The 18,712-nt window shown below is 44.8% G+C and overlaps 1 protein-coding gene across 2 annotated transcripts in view; it reads right to left on the bottom strand.

Moving 5' to 3' along the window:
• The window catches only part of STK39 (serine/threonine kinase 39), a 274,586-nt gene that overhangs the window by 141,433 nt on the left and 114,441 nt on the right, over positions 1-18,712 (bottom strand). For both annotated transcript variants that reach the window (XM_079783234.1, XM_079783235.1), the window contains exons 9-10: positions 17,504-17,552; positions 17,337-17,402 (exon numbers count right to left, since the gene is read on the bottom strand). In XM_079783234.1, coding sequence (XP_079639360.1) covers positions 17,337-17,402; positions 17,504-17,552 — 115 coding nt within the window. The remainder of the gene's footprint in view (positions 1-17,336; positions 17,403-17,503; positions 17,553-18,712) is intronic.

Genomic DNA, 18,712 nt, shown 5'->3' with positions numbered 1-18,712 from the left:
ACTTCAGAAAATCCCCACAGTGAGATGTGACTAACTGGCATACAAATAAAGGGTCTTGGAAAGGGAGTCTGAGCTTGTAAATCAATTTCAAGTGCAAGCTCGGACCTACAAACTGCAGCTATAACACTTGAAAAATTAAAGGGGAAATCTATATATACACATATATAAAACCCTAATATGCAATCAGACCGAATGGCGGAACAACTGAACAACTGGTCACTATGACGTGCGCTGACCACCAGGGGGCGCACAAGGAACATGGCAGGCATTGGCCACGCTGGGATGGTGGAGCAGGTGAGTGGGGATGCCGGACCAAGACAGGGCACCGGTTGCTGTCATCAGGGCAAGCCTCTGGTGGTTACTGAAAATTCTTTGCTGCCATGCACTGCGGTCCTGCTGGGCGCTCGCACCTGCTGCCAGCACCAGCTCTGCCACTCACACCTGCTGCCGGCCCCCAGCGCCCGTGCCAATCGCTCGGCACCGTCAGCAGGTGCAAGTGGTGGCTGCTGGCCCCGATTGCCCCTGAGGGCTTCTCCACCTCCCCCTGCTCCTGAGGGATGATGCTGCTGGGCTGGCCCCAGTCATTCCGTGCCATCAGTGGGTACCAGCGGGGGCACCATCAGCGCTTGGGAGCAGCAGTGGGAGAGGGGCTGCTGGCAGACAGGGGACCGGGGGCCACGGCGGGAGGTGCCAGGCGGGGGCGCGGAGGATGGGCCGAGACCCACCCCTGTGCCCACAGCAGCCTCATGGCCCACAGTTCCTTTCAAGGTGCATGAATTTGTGCACTGGGCCCCTAGTTTTAAATAAGCAAACACCATTTCTTAGAGGGGTTTATATCTGCAGGAAATACCAAATCATGTCTTTTAAAGGATGCATGAAGCAGTACACATTTAATTGAGATTTTTTTTTTTAAGCCAGGGTTTGCAGGATTCATAACCAAAAGGGCAAGCAAGACCTTGTGTGAAGGATGACTCCAATTCTGGGCGAAATGAAATTGGCTGTGTCGTTTGGATGAACTATATTTATTCTAGAACCTCACTTTAGCACTGAAATTTAAGATAAGAATAATGTCTTCCTTTAAAGAGCAATGAGGGTTTTGTTCAAGGCAGTCTTGCCTTGCAGTCCCAGTGTATGGATTTTAAGGATCACAATATACCAAGATTCTGATATATTTCTAAAGTAACAATACTCAGTTGGAGACAAGATGGCATAATGCTTTAAAACACTGGCTTTAGAAATGTTACAGTTATTACCTCCTCCTCAATTTATCTTTGGACTACATATATGTCAGAACTAAAATCTGAAAGAATAGATTATATTCCAGATGAAGCTAAACTTAAACTGTAATCCAGGATTATGTGGAATACACAGTAATATAAAACGCACTCAAAAATAATCCAGGAATCATTTGGATGATCTGCTATTTTTACAACAGATGCGTCACCTGGAGAATGGCAGTTATTTCACATGAAATGGCTTTAACTTAAAAAAAATTATCGTTAGTTATTTTACTATAATCGTCTATTTAGCATTCACGACACGGCTTACAAAATACTTTGAACGTAACCATTAGTTAACTTCATGGCTATTAAATTGAAAATCAGGGGGTGACTGCGATTTTATCCTCAGGCTTTATTCTCAAATATTGCAACCTTTGCTTTTTTTGGATTGTAATTCTCAGATGAATAACTTCACAGCATGATGAATTGGTTTTTTAAAAGTCCTTAGGCCTTGAACTTGGGGGGCTCTTCTGCAGCACAGCCTGCTACAGGGCAACCGTTGGGGAACCTGGAGCGTTCCCGGTGATGTCTCCCCTCGCTTACCATGCCCTGCTGGAAAGAAGGAGGCCCCTGCCCCGGAAGACATTAGACCAACTACACTGATTGCCAGGCGAGCGCCACCCCTGTGCGTCCGCCTCTGCAAAGCCTCAGGTGAGGAATTAGCTGGAGCATTTCTGCTTAGCAGGGAGCTGCCATCAAATACCGGAAATCTTGGCTCACTGACTCGCTACTTGACCTTCAAAAACACCACTTCATATCTGTGTACCTACATTCAGCTTTGGAACATACAAACTGCCCGGTGTAATATCTGGTTTTTTGTTTGCCCTGAGAAGTAAATTAAAATTGAGAAGTAAAATAAAAATACATGTAAATAAAAATCAAACTGTGGGACATTACTGGGAATTTTGCTCACTTGCACATTCTTTATAAATCCACCATCAGTGGTAACAGCTACTGTAATACTGTTCATACTGACTGTGTCCTGTGACCATACATAAAGAAACTTTTTTTTTAAACCCTCACCCGAGAATATTTTTCCCATTGCTTTTTAGAGAGCGTGGAAGGGGTGGGGGGAGAAAGAGAGAAAGAGAAACATCAATGATGAGAGAGAATCATTGATCAGCTGCCTCTTGCATGCCCCACACTGGGGATCGAGCCCGCAACCGTGACTGACCTCCTGATCCATAGGTCGATGCTCAACCACTAAGCTACACTAGCCGGCCTGCCTGCTCAGTTTTATATTTTGTTTCTTATTCATTTTTATTATTCTATCCTTTATTTGTTTTAACATTTTCTATGTAATTATTTACATAGAATATATACTATAGATAATTCCAGTATCTGAATTTCTTTAGAGGGCACCTAAATTAGTTGTTTACTTCTAATGTTTTATTTATCTTTGGAGAACAGTGTTCCTTCAAAGAATATTTGTGTTTCCTTCTGCCTAAAGCTAAGAGGCACCATCCACTTAGGGACATTTTAGCCACCTCTTTATCAGCTTAATTCAGGAGTCTCAGTCTCAATTCTGAATTGTCAGCTTTAAGAATAAATAAAACATCAATGCGAGGGCCGCACAACAGGTGAGACACAGCTCTCTTCTCTTGCTGCTGCAAAGCTGATTTAGACATTTACCCCCACATATAACACACCACTTAGAGTTCAGCTTCCAGCTTTTTCTTTTTTCTTCTGGATCTTTACATATTGTCTCTACTTTCTGTGAACCCAAAAATACAATGTAATCTATGCTGGAGGTAGGATCTAGCTACTGGGAAGCCCAACTTATTTTATTTCTCACATGTGCACAGTGAAGGAAAATAATACTCTAAAACAAGCAAAACTCATTCCAAAAATTGAGCAATTTTCACTTTATAAATTCAGAGAGAAGTTTTCAATATCTATTTAAATCCCACTTTCAAATTCTTTTGCACTTCCTAAGGCTCTTGGAAGTTTAAATGTGGCCTGCAATGTAAGAACTTGCGCTATCCTCAACCCCAACAGAAAAAAACCCTGCCCTCCTTGCCTCCAATCACTAATAAGAAATAAAAATCAAACGTTTATTGGAAGAGGAGTGAAAGACATCCAGCCCAACTTCCACATTTATTCATTCAGCCAACATCTACTAAGCCCCTATTTTGTCACAGAACATGGTAATCACTGAAGACAACCAAATAGGACAGTTCCTGCTCTTTCATGAACTTACAGCCCATTAATTCATTGTATTTCTGTCGTCTACCTTTGGCTTAAACAATATTTAAAAAATAGCACTGAACCAGGACCCAATGCAGTGATCTTGGTCTTGGTCACTGATTAAAAATCCATTCAATCTCCACAGAACTCAGTATCTGATAGGTTCAGACCAGTAGTCTTCAAGCTTTCTCAAAATCTCCTATATTCGAATTTTTAGACTTCCAGATGAGATTTTTTTTTTTTATGGTTCACAGAATTTTAATACCAGTGGATTGGTAGATTATTTCACAAACTTGGCACATGTAGGAAATGATAATATCTGTGCTGCATACTGGGATAGTCTGCTAAAGTGATTCACAGCAACTGGGCCCAGAACTCCACCATCCCAAGCCCTGCTCGCCTGCGACCCATTCACTGCCCACCGGTGCGCTCCAGCCACTGGCTGGGAAGCCCTGGTTCAGATGACAGCTAAGGTCTCTTCCAGTCCTGCAGGCGCTTCACAATTTTTAATTCCAGTCTATTTCATCTTTAGTTTTCATTATTAGAACTTCCCCTGTAACATGAGCTCAAAGCTGCTTCCTAACCCCTCTGTTCATTCTCCAAATATAAACTCTCCATCCACATTCTGGCATCCCCCTCTCTGCACAAGGGTAGGCCAAAAGCTCATGCATCCACCCTGCCTGGTTAGATTGCCACACACCTTCCTATATTATGCATCAAAGAAACCGGCATTATGAGGACTGTAAAAATGAGTGCCTATATTAATAATAATGCTAGTAAAGTCAGAGCACGCTGAAGACAGATATGCCCACTTTAATAATGAATATAAGACGAATTAAGCAATACCAAAAGAAGCCATGGTTTAAGAAGATATTGCAGTCTGCTTCACATCAAATAGCTCAGCTTGCAACTGGTGGGATGCAGACTAGACAGATCTTATATGCAACTAGGGGCCCGGTGCACGAAATTCGTGCACTGGGGGGGAGGGTGTCCGTCTCCTCAGCCCAGCCTGCCCCCTCTCACATACTGGGAGCCCTCAGGGGATGTCCTACTGACTGCTTAGGCCCGCTCCCCATAAGGAGCGGGCCTAAGCCGCAGTCTGGCCTCCCTTTGTGAGAGACAACCAGGCTGATCAGGGGAAGGCACCAGCCCCATCACCCTGCTGCTGGAGCCACTGCAAGTCACCGCAGCCACCAAGGTGTTTTCATCAACACGGACTCCAGTCCCTTCACCAAGAAAAATGACAACTTTCTTTAGGCATTTTCAAGATGTGTCTTTCATAGAATATGACATTTCTTTCTTTTTTTTTTTTTTTTATCCTCACCTGAGTATATGTTTCCATTGACTTTTAGAGAATGTGAAAGAGAAAGGGAAAGACAGAGAGAAACATCAAAGTGAGAAGAATACTTAGATTGCTTGCCTCCTTCATGAGCCCAGCCAGGGAGGAGCCTGCAACTTAGGTACATGCCCTTGATCAGAATCTAACCTGGACTCTGCGGTTGGCAAACCTAGGCATTATCCACTGAGCCAAACTGTGTAGGGCAGGTTATGACATTTCTTAGCCCTCCAGCAGCGGACCTTCGTTTTTTGCTCCAGGAGTGTGGTGGAAAAGCCCTAGATCACCTTTTTGGATTCTTATACCCAAGTTACTAAGAATATTACCAGTGGCATACAGGGAGCTTAGCCAATGAGAGGTCAGAAAAGGTATTTCCTCTGTAGTTCACACCTATCTCCTGTGATCTCTGGCTCCGCCCCTGCCAAGGCCTAAAGCCTCCAGCCCTTGGCAGGGGACCCCCAGCTGGCTCGATCGCTAGGCTCCGCCCCTGGCCAAGGCCGAAAGCCTCTGTTTGAGGCTCAGGCCCTGGACAGGGACCCCCAGCTGGTGCAATCGCCCGGCTCCACCCATGGTCAAGGCCGAAAGCCTCTGGCAGAGGCTTGGGCTTTGGGCAGGGACCCCCAGCTGGCTCCGATCACCCGCAGGGGACCCCAGCTGGCTCTATCGCCCGGCTCCACCCCCAGCCAAGGCTGCAAGCCTCTGGCTGAGGCTCGGGCCCTGGGCAGGGACCCCCCAGCTGGCTCTGATCGCCTGCAGGGGGCCCCAGCTGGCTCTAATCACCTGTGGGGGACCCCCGCTAGCTCCGATCTTCCCCTCTGATCTTCGGCTCCAATATCCCAGTTCCAACAACCGCCACTCTCCGAGGCTGCAGCCATCTTGGTTAGGTGCATTTGCATATTCGCTTTCTGATTGGCTGGTGGGCGTGGCTTGTGAGTGTAGCGGAGTGATGATTTGCATATTACTGTTTTATTAGATAGGATAACCAGGAGTGGCTGCTCCGGGGAGTTCAGAGTGTGAATGACAGAGAGGTGGGAACAGCATTGCCCAAAGGCCAGCAGGCAAAGGGAGAAAAGCAGGAGATGAAATATAGGCATTTAATTATGTCTGTATAATTATAAAGCAGAATTATTAAATGTGTTTTGTACAGTGAGCTTGGCGATATGGTTCCCTTCCAAACCTGCAGACACACCAGAAGGCCTGTCTCGGCCATTTGCACCACTATTACTTGAACTGCTTATTGAAAATGCAGGGTCCTGGGTCATGGCCCTAGACCCGCTGAAGGTGAATCCTGGTTAAAGGGGCCTGGGTATCTGCCCAGTAAGTTTCAGAACAAGTAGGCATTAAGCTTTTGTAAGGAAAATGGACAGGAGAATCTCTCTCAACGTAGTAACAGAGATGCAGGAGGCAGCCCATAGAAATAACATCATATTACAGAAAAAGTCAGTGGGAGGGACTGATTTAGAGGTCATTTCTTTTAGAAAACTTTTACTTTGGTCTAACAGATAAGTTCACTGTAATTGCTAATAAAAATACTCTAAAATAGGAAGTCTTTCTAATTATAACTTAAACATTCATAAATAAATGAAGAACTCAGAAATCTTGCAATTGAAACAAAAATGAACACTAGATTTCTACATAAACTTCAGTAATGTGAAGTCCTTAAGGAAACTAGCAAGGCTGTATGTATTGGCAGAAGAGGGAAAACAAACAGTTCTGTTTGAAGAACCAGGATTAACTGCTGGGGCTCTACAGAGACAGGAAGAAAGAGGGAACGAATGGGATAAAAATTCACTAACCTTAGACACTAATTTCCTTAAGGAAATAAAAGACAATCCTCCCGTGACATTTAAACACTTCCTTACGCTCTGGGCATAACACACAACCTCTTCCTCGCAAAACATTTCCTGATGCAAGAGGGAAGAGAGAGGGCTAACGCACCCATGGGATCCTGTTATGTTCCAGATGCTGCATAAGCCTTTGGTATAAACTGTCATGTTTAAACTTCACAAAAACCCTCGGAGGTTGGGAAGGTGAATAAATCAGGCTCGGAGAAGCAGAGTGACTCACCCAAGGTTCATTGCCGGCCAAGGGGCAGTGGGGATGTAATCTCAAGGTTATACTTTTCAAAAATGTCCTGTGCAATGATTCAGAAAAATGGGGTTCCAACTCTAAAAGCTATAAATGTTACGATCGTAGGGGATCTGAACCAGGACACTAGTATATGACAAAAGCAAGTAAAAAAGGAACAGCTCATTATCCAAACTGGGTGGCGCTGTCCTGTGACTGCAGACGCTGGCGTGACCAGCACCCGGTGCAGCACAAATAAATGGCTCACATCGAACCTCCATAATGAGCCCTCTCAAGCCAGAAACCCAGGGGTGATGAAATGGTTTGATCGGTACCCTCAGGCTGGCAGCTGGCGTATCATTTGTTTGTTCTGGACAGGAGAGATTGCAGTGACAGAATAGTGAGCAAAAACACCTCTTCACAGTGCACACTCAGCCCCATCCCCGTGAAACACAATCCCTTAGCCAACAACAGGCTGCAGAACAGCAGGCCTCCCATCCTTCTCACCACCAATGGCTCTCTAACTACCTTTAGTGGCCCAAAGAGTTCAGGACCCCAAGTTGGGACCTCCATAATAGGCTATCAGCTTTAATACATGATATATTCTTAGCTCTTCCAAAGTTACTGAATGTTTTCTACAAAATAGCTACTTGCATATCTAAGGGGGGAAATGAAATAAAACAAATGTGCAGGAATGACATTTTAATACCAAAAATAAAGAATATTAAAGACCATATGCTAGGCACTGAATGTGTGTGTGTGTGTGTGTGTGTGTGTGTGTGTGTGTGTGTAAGTAACATATTATTCTACAGGTAAAAGACCCAAGAACCAGGCTGGGATTTGAATACATCGCCTCTCATTTTAAACAATAAGCTAATATGTATCAATAATTATAAGGCATATGTACTCTTTGACTAAGCAATTTCATTGCTAGGAACATATCCTAACAAAATAAGTAACATAAAAGTGATATTGCATGCACAATGACGTTCATCCCAGTGTGATTAACAATTTAAAAATTGCAGACAATCTAAACATCCATCAAGAAAGAAGTGACTGACCTGGAGAAATGACTCTTTGAGCTGACACTAAGGTCTTCTGAGGATGGAGGCAGCTGACACGTCCAAGCAGAAGGGACAATAGCATGTGCAGGAGGTTTAGGGAAATGGACACGTGGAGAATGAGGGTGGAGAGTACAAGATAAGGAAGGGACTCGACTGTGCCGAACACCAAAAGGCCAATTAAGAATTTAATTTTCAACCTAGAAGATCAATGAGATGCCACTGAACAAACTGCATGTCACAGGTGAGACAAAGGGGGTTCGGCTGAAGCCCAAGGTCACCCAATAAGCGAGTGGCAGAGCCAGGGGCTGCTGGGCCTGGCAGAAGAGACCAAGCTCAGTCTTACTTCAAGCACAGACTTCTGTGGATCCCAGCTTCCTGACCAAGAGAGTTACTCCTGGGCCTTTTCCACCTCTTTCCAGGCTTGGTTTCTCACCTTCCAGGTCCTTCCCCTCCCTCCTCATACTGCTCTCCACAGAGAAGAGTCCCAGAGAAAGCCCACCCCTCAGAACTTTGTCCTTAGCCCCTAAGGCCGTGGTCGGCAAACTGCGGCTTTGGCCCCTTGAGTGTGGCTCTTCCACAAAATACCACGGCCTGGCCGAGTCTATTTTGAAGAAGTGGCGTTAGAAGAAGTTTAAGTTTAAAAAATTTGGCTCTCAAAAGAAATTTCAATCGTTGTACTGTTGATATTTGGCTCTGTTGACTAATGAGTTTGCCGACCACTGCCCTAAGGGGTCCATCTGGTCTTGATAAAACAGGACCTTCCCAGTTCCTCCCCAGTTGAATTATATCAGCTAACAAACTGGTTGTATAACAACCCAAACAATATCAAATGACCTTTGGAATTTGGGTTAAATTAAGGACTACTGTTTTAATTTCTTAGCTCTATTATTGCTTTGTAAGTTGTACAAAGGCTCCTTTTCCTTTCTGTATATGAGAAAAATAGTTAAAAGTTAGTATACTCTCTTCTAAATCAGTATTAGAATTTGTGAGAATTTAATGAGAAGCTTAGAAAATCCTGTATCAAAGTGAAACCTTAACTGGGCCTCTTGGATTTTAATTTGTTTTAAAACTACTTAATTTCAAAGTAAAAGAAATTGCAAAAAAAAAAAAGTTTGGGCTTAAAAAAAGAACAATAAAGCCATACACTTCTATTATAACAATCAAATTTGTTTAACATGAAACAAGCAGAGCACCACCCCCTCCCACCCTGCACTCACACAACGATTTTTTAAGCGTGTGTACAGCGCCCTCTGCTGGTCTCACTACATGTCTTGAATGACAGCAATGTAAAAGGCTATGGAGGTGGGAAGGCAAAACGCCTGGATTCCTTCTACTGGTGTGGACTTCTTCCTTTCCTAATTATGCACAGAAGTTCCATTACTTCCTATCTCCTTCACCTTTCCTTCTTCAAAATGTCCTACTCATTGTAAATATTTACAGGATCATGATATAAAGTTCAATTTAAAGGGTTAAGTTTAAATTATTTCCCCTAAAGGGGGGGATAAATGACAGCTAATCCAAAATTAGAAAGCACTAAAAGCCAATGTAAACCTAGTTTTGAAATATATTCCTCATTTGATGTGGCTTCAGGTAACAGGAAAACTTTATGTGTGCTGGCTGAAGACAGAAATGCCAATAATGAATATGCTGAGTGGTAGGGACTAAGTTTTTGCTATTAAATACTCTAAAGGAGATAATACACAAATGTTAGATCATAAAATCTAACCATTCTACTTTATGATAAGGTGGCAGAGGTGAGTCCAACTAACTGGCTCACCCAAGACCCTTAGCAAATTAGTGATAACAAGGGATTTTAAACCTAAACTTTGAGTCCTAGATGTGAAATACAATAATACAGCACCAACGGAAAAACATCGCCACCGTTCTCCTTTACAACTAGAAGCTTTGCCCGCCCTCATGCTCTCCCAACAACGCCCATGAGAGGCTGGCATCATCACTTTGCAATCTGGCTCACCACACTTCAATTCCACACACTGCTGTTAATGGACCAAGACACTGTGCTGGGTACTGGGGACAGGGAATACTCTGACACCATTCCTGCACCCAGGGTACAGAAGGCACCCTTTGTCTGGTACAGAAGGCGAAAGTGTGAGGAAATAAACTATAGACGATGCTGAGTGCAGCCAGGGAATCATGCCCAAGGTAGAGAAGCAACACAGACAAAAGGCTAATGAACTCTCTGGGGTGCGGGGGGGGGGGGGGGCGGGGGGGAGGGAGTAGGAGAAAGCTTCACAGCAGAGATGCTAGACTTAGAAAGACACAAGTTCAGGGAGAAGTCTTCTAAACAGAGGGACCGGTACATGCACCTCCATGAAAAACGTATGTGAGAATTTCAGGAGTACACCGGTGGAAAAGTAGAACCAGTAATTCTCTGAGGATGTGTGCTAAGGGTGAGATGGCGAGTGGCCGACAAAAAGGACAGAGAGGTAGTCAGAACGTAGGTCACGGGGCCTTGGCGCCTTGAGTGGTCCTTACCCTCCAAGTGATGAGGACCTCATCCTATAAGTGCCAGGAACTTGGAGCTTATCCTGTAATTAATAAGAAGCCATGGGAGAATTTTAAAGCAGGGAGAAGACACATACTATTAGAGTTTCCATAACACCAAAAAAAATTCTTTTTTGAACTTTTTATTCTAGTTTTTCTGCAACTTTAGCCAATTTCCTTTCCATTCTTCTTGGTTTATCTACCTGTAGAAGAAAGGGTATGCTAGAGTTAGAGTGAGCTGTGAAGGTGGATAAAAGGAAACCACCTCGTGGCAGTCGGTCCTCATTCGTTATCAGCGATGCTCAGTGTGGCCAATGAGCAGCCAGGTGAGGACTTCTCTGGGCACATGTAAGCCAATTAAGTTCCGGAGAAGTCAGCTGATGCACACAAGCATTGGAAAGAGTTAGCAAACTTTCCAGAGGCAAAAAAAAAAAAAAAAAAAGAGCCACATGATGCATTTGAGCACGCAGATCCCAAAAATTTAACTGAATGTGAAATAAGGTCACTGATTTTGCCTATTCAGTTCCAGTAAAAGAAAACAATCAGTTCTCTACATACTACATTCGTACAAAGAGTATCACTCGTATCACTCACAATACTATTTACAAAATGTAGGACATTATTTTTAAATTTCCAATTGGTGTGTCTAAGACACCTCAATCTGAAAATACAAATATCCCCCCTAAATGCAGCTACCAGAACTAGCAGATCAATTTCCAGAGTGGACTCTCCTGGCTCAAAGTCAAGTGCCACCAGAAAGGGGCCACTTACCCAGAGTAAATGCATTTTTTAGTCAACTCACCGACTGAATTGACAGTCATTTATGATGCTTTTTCCACTTGCTGTTTCCTCTATCCTCTCCTGTGCCTCGTTCATCCCCAGCACAAACACCAGCCAGCCAAACTCCTTACAGCAGGCACAGTGCAAAAGGAAAAAGAAAAAAACCTACACCCTCCAAGGTTTTCACGGACTAGGAAGCAATTCCCGTCCAGAGTCCTAGAGCAAATGAACTATTCTGATAGCACCCCCTGGTGTCCAAAAGCACTTTCCTCACCAAATGAACTCTACATTCTAAGCTGACTAAAATGATGCATTTAAAGTAAAAAAAAATTAATGAACATAGCCACGGGCTTATACTAGGGGAACATCTGTCCCACTTACAGACCTAGTTAAACCAGTAACTTTAACCTCTCTGGACACCTGCTCTCTAAAATAGGAAAAAACAGCCAACTCAACCACCACAGCCCTCCTGGGAGTACCTCAATGAGATAGATTACTATGTGGCTGTTTATAAACAAGAGGATGGGGAAGAGAAACACAAAGTAATCAGAGGACACACACGGTCGGGCCTACCTGAATGCATTTCTTACATCAAATCCGTAATAAATGTGGTAGGTAGAGAGGTCAGTTCACTTTCCCTTCAGAGGTATCAAACACGTGGACTCCCTCCTTCCTGTTTCCCCGGCCCTGAGCACTGCAGCGACTACAGAACTTTCTGCAAATGGCCTGCCACCACCCAGAACCGCATTAATTTGACCACAAAATACTAGAAATTCCCCAATCCCATCCTCAAAATTGAGATTTTTGGTTTTGACATGAATTATGTAAAATATAAATGTTACATTACTTTGATTTGTAATTTACAATAAAAGTGGCAAGAGTTAAAAGTACTTAAAATCATCACCCTTCCACCTCCTGTCCAGTTAAAAACAAACAAACAAACAAACAAACAAACCCTCACTCCAGCTGACGAAGGTGCCTAACACTCATGGCTCAGTAAGAACTTAACAGACCTTTGATCCTTCTGCTCCAAATCTGAGACTTTCCACAAAGCCAAAAACTTTTGTTCAGTTTGCTTTGCACAACCTCACAGAATTAAAATCCATCATTGCCCTCTACTGGGCAGACTTGGAACAAAACTAAAATCCATTTATAAAGCATTTGAAATCACCTTAGTTCTTCTCCAGTTTCTTTTGGATGCAAAACCCACGGACACAGAAGGCTGACTGTGTATTTTTTGAAAAAAGTCCACATATATGTGGACCTGCATGATTCAAACCAGTGTTTTTCAAGGGTCAACTATCTATACATATAAAAGGCAATATGCAAAGTGTCCCCGCGGGAGTTCGACAGAGAGACCAGGAGTTCTATCGCTCGCTAGGACATGCGCTGACCACCCGGGGGTGGCGAGGAACTTAGGGAGGCTTTGGCCGGTGGCTGACAGCCAGGAAGGGAGGCCCCAGCTGGCAGCCGGAAGGAAGGCGCCGGACAGCAGCTGGATGGCCCTGATCGCCGGCCACACTTAGGGACCCTCCCGTGCACGAATTTCGTGCACCGGGCCTTTAGAATTAAATCAATGTGAATTGTAACATTCCTATCATTTATTCCTAAGCATGAAAGAGGATGAAATGAAGCCAGCAAATGGGTCCTTCCTGTGAACCCAATCTTACAGGCTGTTTTAAGAAATCCTGGGACCCACAGAGACTGTCCCATTGTTCCCATTCACAATGGTTCCAGCCAAATGTGGCAGTGATAAAACATCCCTTTCCTCCTCCTGATAATGGCTCACTATTTCTAACGTCTCGATTTCATCATTCAGAAAGTTCAAACAAAAATCCTCCAGTGATCCTACCTCCCATCAAAACACAAGCAACTGCAATAACAAGACCTGTGTAGTACATTTCCTCACCTCACCCCTTCTCGGGCCAATATGCGTTTTGGCTGAGCAGCTGGCATTTGGACATCTGTGTAGCTCCTAACCCTTTGCCCCTGCCCTGCCATCGGTGGGTTTCAGCAACAGACATTGTATACGCATATGAGTGTGAATGTGGAGACTCAAGACTCTTCTTACTCACAAACAGCCAACTTGAGACATCAGCCAACTCTGAAGCTCAGGCGCTCCCACGAAGATGCACACAGCCCTAAGCATGACTTCTACCGAATACTTTACACCCTTCCGCACCCAGCGAACCCAGCAGCTAAATGGTGTAACACCACAGGGTCGAGCTGTCAAACCCCCAAAGGCGGCCAGAGACAGGCTCCCAGAAAGCCACATGGGAGGGAGCAATGGCTACGGAGCCTTTCGTCTCACGCACAGGGGTCAGTGGAAAGTTGAAAAGAAGTTATGTAGCTGCAGTGAACTCTTTTCTCATGAGTGGTCATTAGCGTGTCCTCATGTAGAATTTACAGCGTGTCTGAGGGTCCAGGAATATCGACTCTCTCGTTACCCTCCACCACATGCCTGGGGTCAGACAGAATTTCCATTTCACAGACAGAAAATTTAGGGCAAGAGGAAATTAAACCACAATATCAGCAAAAGAACCCAGAATGGGCCAAACACTCTGCCTTCAGCAAGAAAACAAATATCCCCAATTTCTATAATTACCACACACCCAGAAATCATCTTACATTACCAAATTACCAGGGAAGCCATACTGGTCTGTTTCTATTTCTTAATATATTTCTCCCCTGATGTAAAGGAGTCCATCGGGATGAAGACAAGATCACCTACCCACAGGGAATTATGAGGCTCCCGGTGAACACTTCCCACTCTGGCCTCTGCCTCTCCCACGCCAAAGGGCAGCACAGCGGGCTCCGAGGGGCCTCCTGAGAACAGCTACCACGCTGGCCCCTCTCTTCCAAATATGACACTTATGCATGGCAAATAAGAACACACATTGGAAAATGTTTCTTAACTTGGGTGACCACAAGGGAAGAAAAGAGACCGTGTATGACGACAAATGTCAAATCAACGGGCTGCCTGACTGTCCGGGGCTAAGTCAACAGGCCCCGTCATGACGTAAACACCGGTGTGTCAATGGACTGTCTGTTTCTATTTTGAAAAATAACAAATGGAGGAGACAAAAATCAAAGGGCTCCCATGGACAAGGAGCCTCTGAGGAACGAACCTGCCCCAGGAACCCGGAGCCGGAGCGAGCAGGAGGCACCGCTGCGCACGGGCCCTGAGCAGCCCGGCGGAGGTCAACGCGGAGGAGCCGAAGAATGAGTCACACCAACTACACACAGAGAGACTCTCGTACCCACTGTTCAGCCAAATTCACCGAAACACCGTAAGCACCTAAGACAAGCCAAGACATCCTACAACAAAGGCTTTCAGTGCGCTTGGTGACTGAAAGAGTATTTCCTTCCTCGTGGCTGAGCCTGCATGAAGCTTCGCATAAGGAGCAGGCAGATGGCTGCTCACCAGCATCACCAGCCGCAGAGGGAGGGAGGCTGTCTGCTATTAACAGGAACCCGAGGAACAAGTGGATGTCAAGGACTGGGGCCGGTCAAGAGAGTGGAAAACGGAGTTTCCAACGGTCTTTCCTTGGTACACTCAGGCGCATGTTCCCGCAGCCAGCAAACAGCTTCGGGCTCTTACTGTGAACAAGACACACACTGTGATCACTGCTGACCTACCTGGTCCGCGTACCTGCCCCAAACCCACGGGCAGGGTGTGGAGTGCAGCTCACAACCAAGTGCACTCTAAAACGAGAATTGTGACAGGGAAAGGGCCAACTGAACGAAGCCAGAGAGCCAGGATAGCATTGCACCTCCTTTCTGTAAGCTGTTTGGGAACTAATTTCCATTCTCCCTTTACTCCTCAGCGTGACACTGAGATGTATGGCCATTTTCTATTTGAAGGGATAGAGGACGAAACAAGCCCCAAGGTTTAAGTCTACAATCAAAAAGCAAGGAAACAGCAGATGACATGGTTGGAAAAAATCAGACCCCCCCCCCACCACCACCACCACAAACGCTAGCGACTTCTTGTTTCAGATAAACATGCGAAACGGGATCTGGACTGCATGGCGCACTAATATGTAATAAATCACTGAAATCTATTTTTGAAAGTAAGGAAATAGGGTCACAGCCTGAGCAGTCTTCATTTCTCAAGCTGGTGGAAGAAGTGCCAAAGGAAAGTGTGGATGACGCAGTGAAAACCATAAGTGGTTCAGGGCAGCTGGAGTTTAGGTCAAACGGCTGGAATCTGAAACGGTGCCATGACTTCAAGGCTCAGGAGCTTGGCCTTTATTTGATAAGAACCTCCCCCCGCTCCCCGCCGCCCGCCCCCCCCATTTATTTGCTTAAGTTTTTGTTTAATTTTGGAAACCACTTTTGAGCAATGAAGTGACGTGATCAGAAAGTTAATCTTGCACTGGAGTCTAAGAAGGCGCAGAGAGGAGGAATGGAGGGAGAAGAGGGAGAAAGCTACTGCACTGTCTAGTTAACACCAGGAGGAAACCGCTCGGAGCCACGGTGCAGAGGGAGGTGAGGAGGGGATCCAGAGAGTGGTTCGATGGGGAAGAAGAGGAGGAAAGCGGGTCTTAAATATAAAGGTAATGCCCGTCTTCTGAGACAGGGCGACTCAGGAGGACACAGAGCACAGGAAGGCTCGGACTGGGTGGGAGGGCAGCCTTTGGAAACTGCCCCTGAGAGGCTGGCTGGCCACTAACAAGGAGCTGGAGGCGTGAGGCTAAAGCTCTACAGAGAACACCTTCTTGGGGAAGAGCCTCGGGATGAGATCAAACAAAACTTCCGGGGGACAAAAAGCAAAGTAAAAAAAAAAAAAAATGTTCTTTGGAGACACAGACTGTCCAAGCCAATGGCTTCCTAACAGCTTTTTTTCAACTCTGGCTGACACTTTAGAGATCTCATCAAAAGACCTCGTGCTCAGCTCCAACACCCAGGGAATCTCTCCCGGCCCCTCCTTCAGGCTTCGCTGTGGCGCCCTGCGACTGTGGGCACGTCCAGCTTCTACTGCCTCTAACCAAAGCGCTGACTCTGCTGTGCTGGAGAGGTGCCTCTCTGACCGAGATCTGCCCGCTGCCACCTTCCCTCAGAGACTCCCACCGGCCAACCTTGCTCAGGTCTCTGCAGTCAACGCGGCAGCCCCCTAGCCTTAGCCCAGGCTCACAGCCCAGGGCCCAGCCCACCCCACAGAGGTCTGCTGGTCCAGCAGAGACGCTCAGATGGGTCACTCCTTGAAGCCTATTCAAAATCGATTTAAAGTAATTCTACAGCATTAGCGAAATGCATTTCATACAGAACGTTTTATAACGTCAAGGTCTGGGAGTTAACATTCAAAGTTACTCATAGCTGGGCCTAGTGAGACGTCATCACTAATGCATACTTCTTTGCCTGTTTTATTTACAGATCAGGGGACTCAGCTATCACATCAGCTTTCTTAATAACTGAAAAACTAAATCTGTGCTACATACATATTTTTAATAATAAATATCTAATATAATTTTAAAACCAAACCAAACCAAAATAGAGGTTACATTTTATGAGGTTTCATACCATAATGAAATCAGTAATTACAGATAGATAAAACTCTGGTGAAACACACACATAAATACACTTACACATACATGCCATTTAAAAAATCTCAAAGCTAGTATGACAAGTTTTTCAAGTCATCGTAAGTATCATTTAGTTAACATAAGGAGGACAATAAAAGTCCCCACAGGATCTTTTATGAGGAAAAAACCTATACCCCACAGATATTCCCAATAACCATTAAAAACAAAAGTTTTGTCTTTCCTTTTGTCATTTCAAGCGGCTTTAACAAGACTGTCCCTCTTCTGTAAAACCCAAAGGAAAGACAGACATTCAAGGACGTTCTACCACTCCAGTGTTCAGAACTCATTACAGTCCCCTCCCCTCTGACCTTCTTTAAGCAAAGCTGATAAATGGAAAAATGAGATCATTTGCGTTTGCCATGGTTTCCACACCCAAACAAATGAAAGCAAGCTGAGATAACCAAAAGGCAGCGTGCAGCTCTGTGAGAAATCACTAATCACATGACCTCCAAACAGGCACATCCTGAGCCTGTGGGAAGCGCCTGCTATGGGTTTCCTGTCCTGCTGGGCTGGCGGGGCGGATGGCGCTTACCTTTTTGGCTCTTTGGGCTATGTCTGGTGTTCTCGTAAGCAGCTTCTCAATCAGGTACTCTCTGTTCTGCAAAACAGATATTCCCAACACTTTAACATCAGATACGGTACGTAGAAACTCATAGTGTTTCAAAATAGCAGATTTACTTGGGGTTTTAAGCATGTTACCTTGGCTTTCTGGAAGAATTTGCATTTTAAAAGTTCTGCTGCTGTGGGCCTGAAAGATCAATAATAAATTAGAGTTGAAACAATGACCACTCGATAAATACACTGCCTTGATGAAACAACTTAATCCTAGCATCTTTCTGGAAGACCAGTTTTAGGAATAGCAAAACCAGACACTAAATTAATCACAAGCTGGCACCAAATAAAATAGTGCCAATTTTCCAGTTCTTTCCAAGCTCCTTGTCTGCAAAACACACAAACTCCTCTGAGTTAAACATTGGGGGCACGATCCATTTTCCATCCTTCACCCTTACACTTCACTAAGTGGATGCAGTGTTTCTAAAAGGCGTCAGACTGACACATCCGTGAGCTAAATTCCTATGTTTATTGAGAAGCTGTACGAGCTGCAATAGGACCCTCAAGAAACTCCAGAGCACAGTGCTTGGAGATTCTCTGAGAGTCAGGAAAGGCAAGGGGTCCACACACCATGTGTGCCAGCTGTCTGCACCTTCCCCGCGCCCCCAAACACCCCTGTCTCAGGAATACACGGACCACTGTTTTTCAGGGCAAGGTAAATATGATGGTGATTAATAAAATGCAAATTCATTTAAAAGGATTACTGGATTGGTCTGGTTGTTTCCTCATGGAGTCATTGCACTTGTTTCTCGGTCTGAAGGCCTGACTAGGTTGAATCAAGCATTTGGGGGGGAAACATTGCCTAGATGACACTGTGTACGTTTTACTGTGGCACGTCACATAACATTAGATAATTTCACTGGGAGTGATACTAAGTGTAACTACTTGGTCCCCAGGCCTGAGATCTCTCCATTGTAAACGTATGTTTTACCCATTGCAATGGGAAAGTGTTCTTTTGGGTAATACTTTGGCATTACTGTTTATGAATATCCTATCCCCCAAAACCTTTTACCTGATGATTTTAGCATCTGTGCCTTAAATAAGTATTGTATAGGAGGTGGCAGAATACTGATTATCTACTTCTCTTGTCTATGAGCTGGCATTAGTCCATAAAGAACAGCTTACTTCATCAACAGCTCTGTCTAAAACAAGCAGCAATGCAGAAAAAGAAAATCACATAAATCTATACTATAGGACAGTCAACAAGACAGATGAACTGATCTCTTCCAAAAGTCAGTGTCAAAGAGGAAAAAGGGAGATGTGAGGGTATGGTTCCAGATTTTAAAAGACTAAAGA

The sequence above is a fragment of the Cnephaeus nilssonii genome, assembly GCF_951640355.1.
Source record: "Cnephaeus nilssonii genome assembly, chromosome: 10".
NCBI classification, from domain to species: domain Eukaryota; kingdom Metazoa; phylum Chordata; class Mammalia; order Chiroptera; family Vespertilionidae; genus Cnephaeus; species Cnephaeus nilssonii.
The sequence above is the reverse complement of the archived record's forward strand: the minus strand, read 5'-3'. Positions and strand labels throughout refer to the sequence as shown.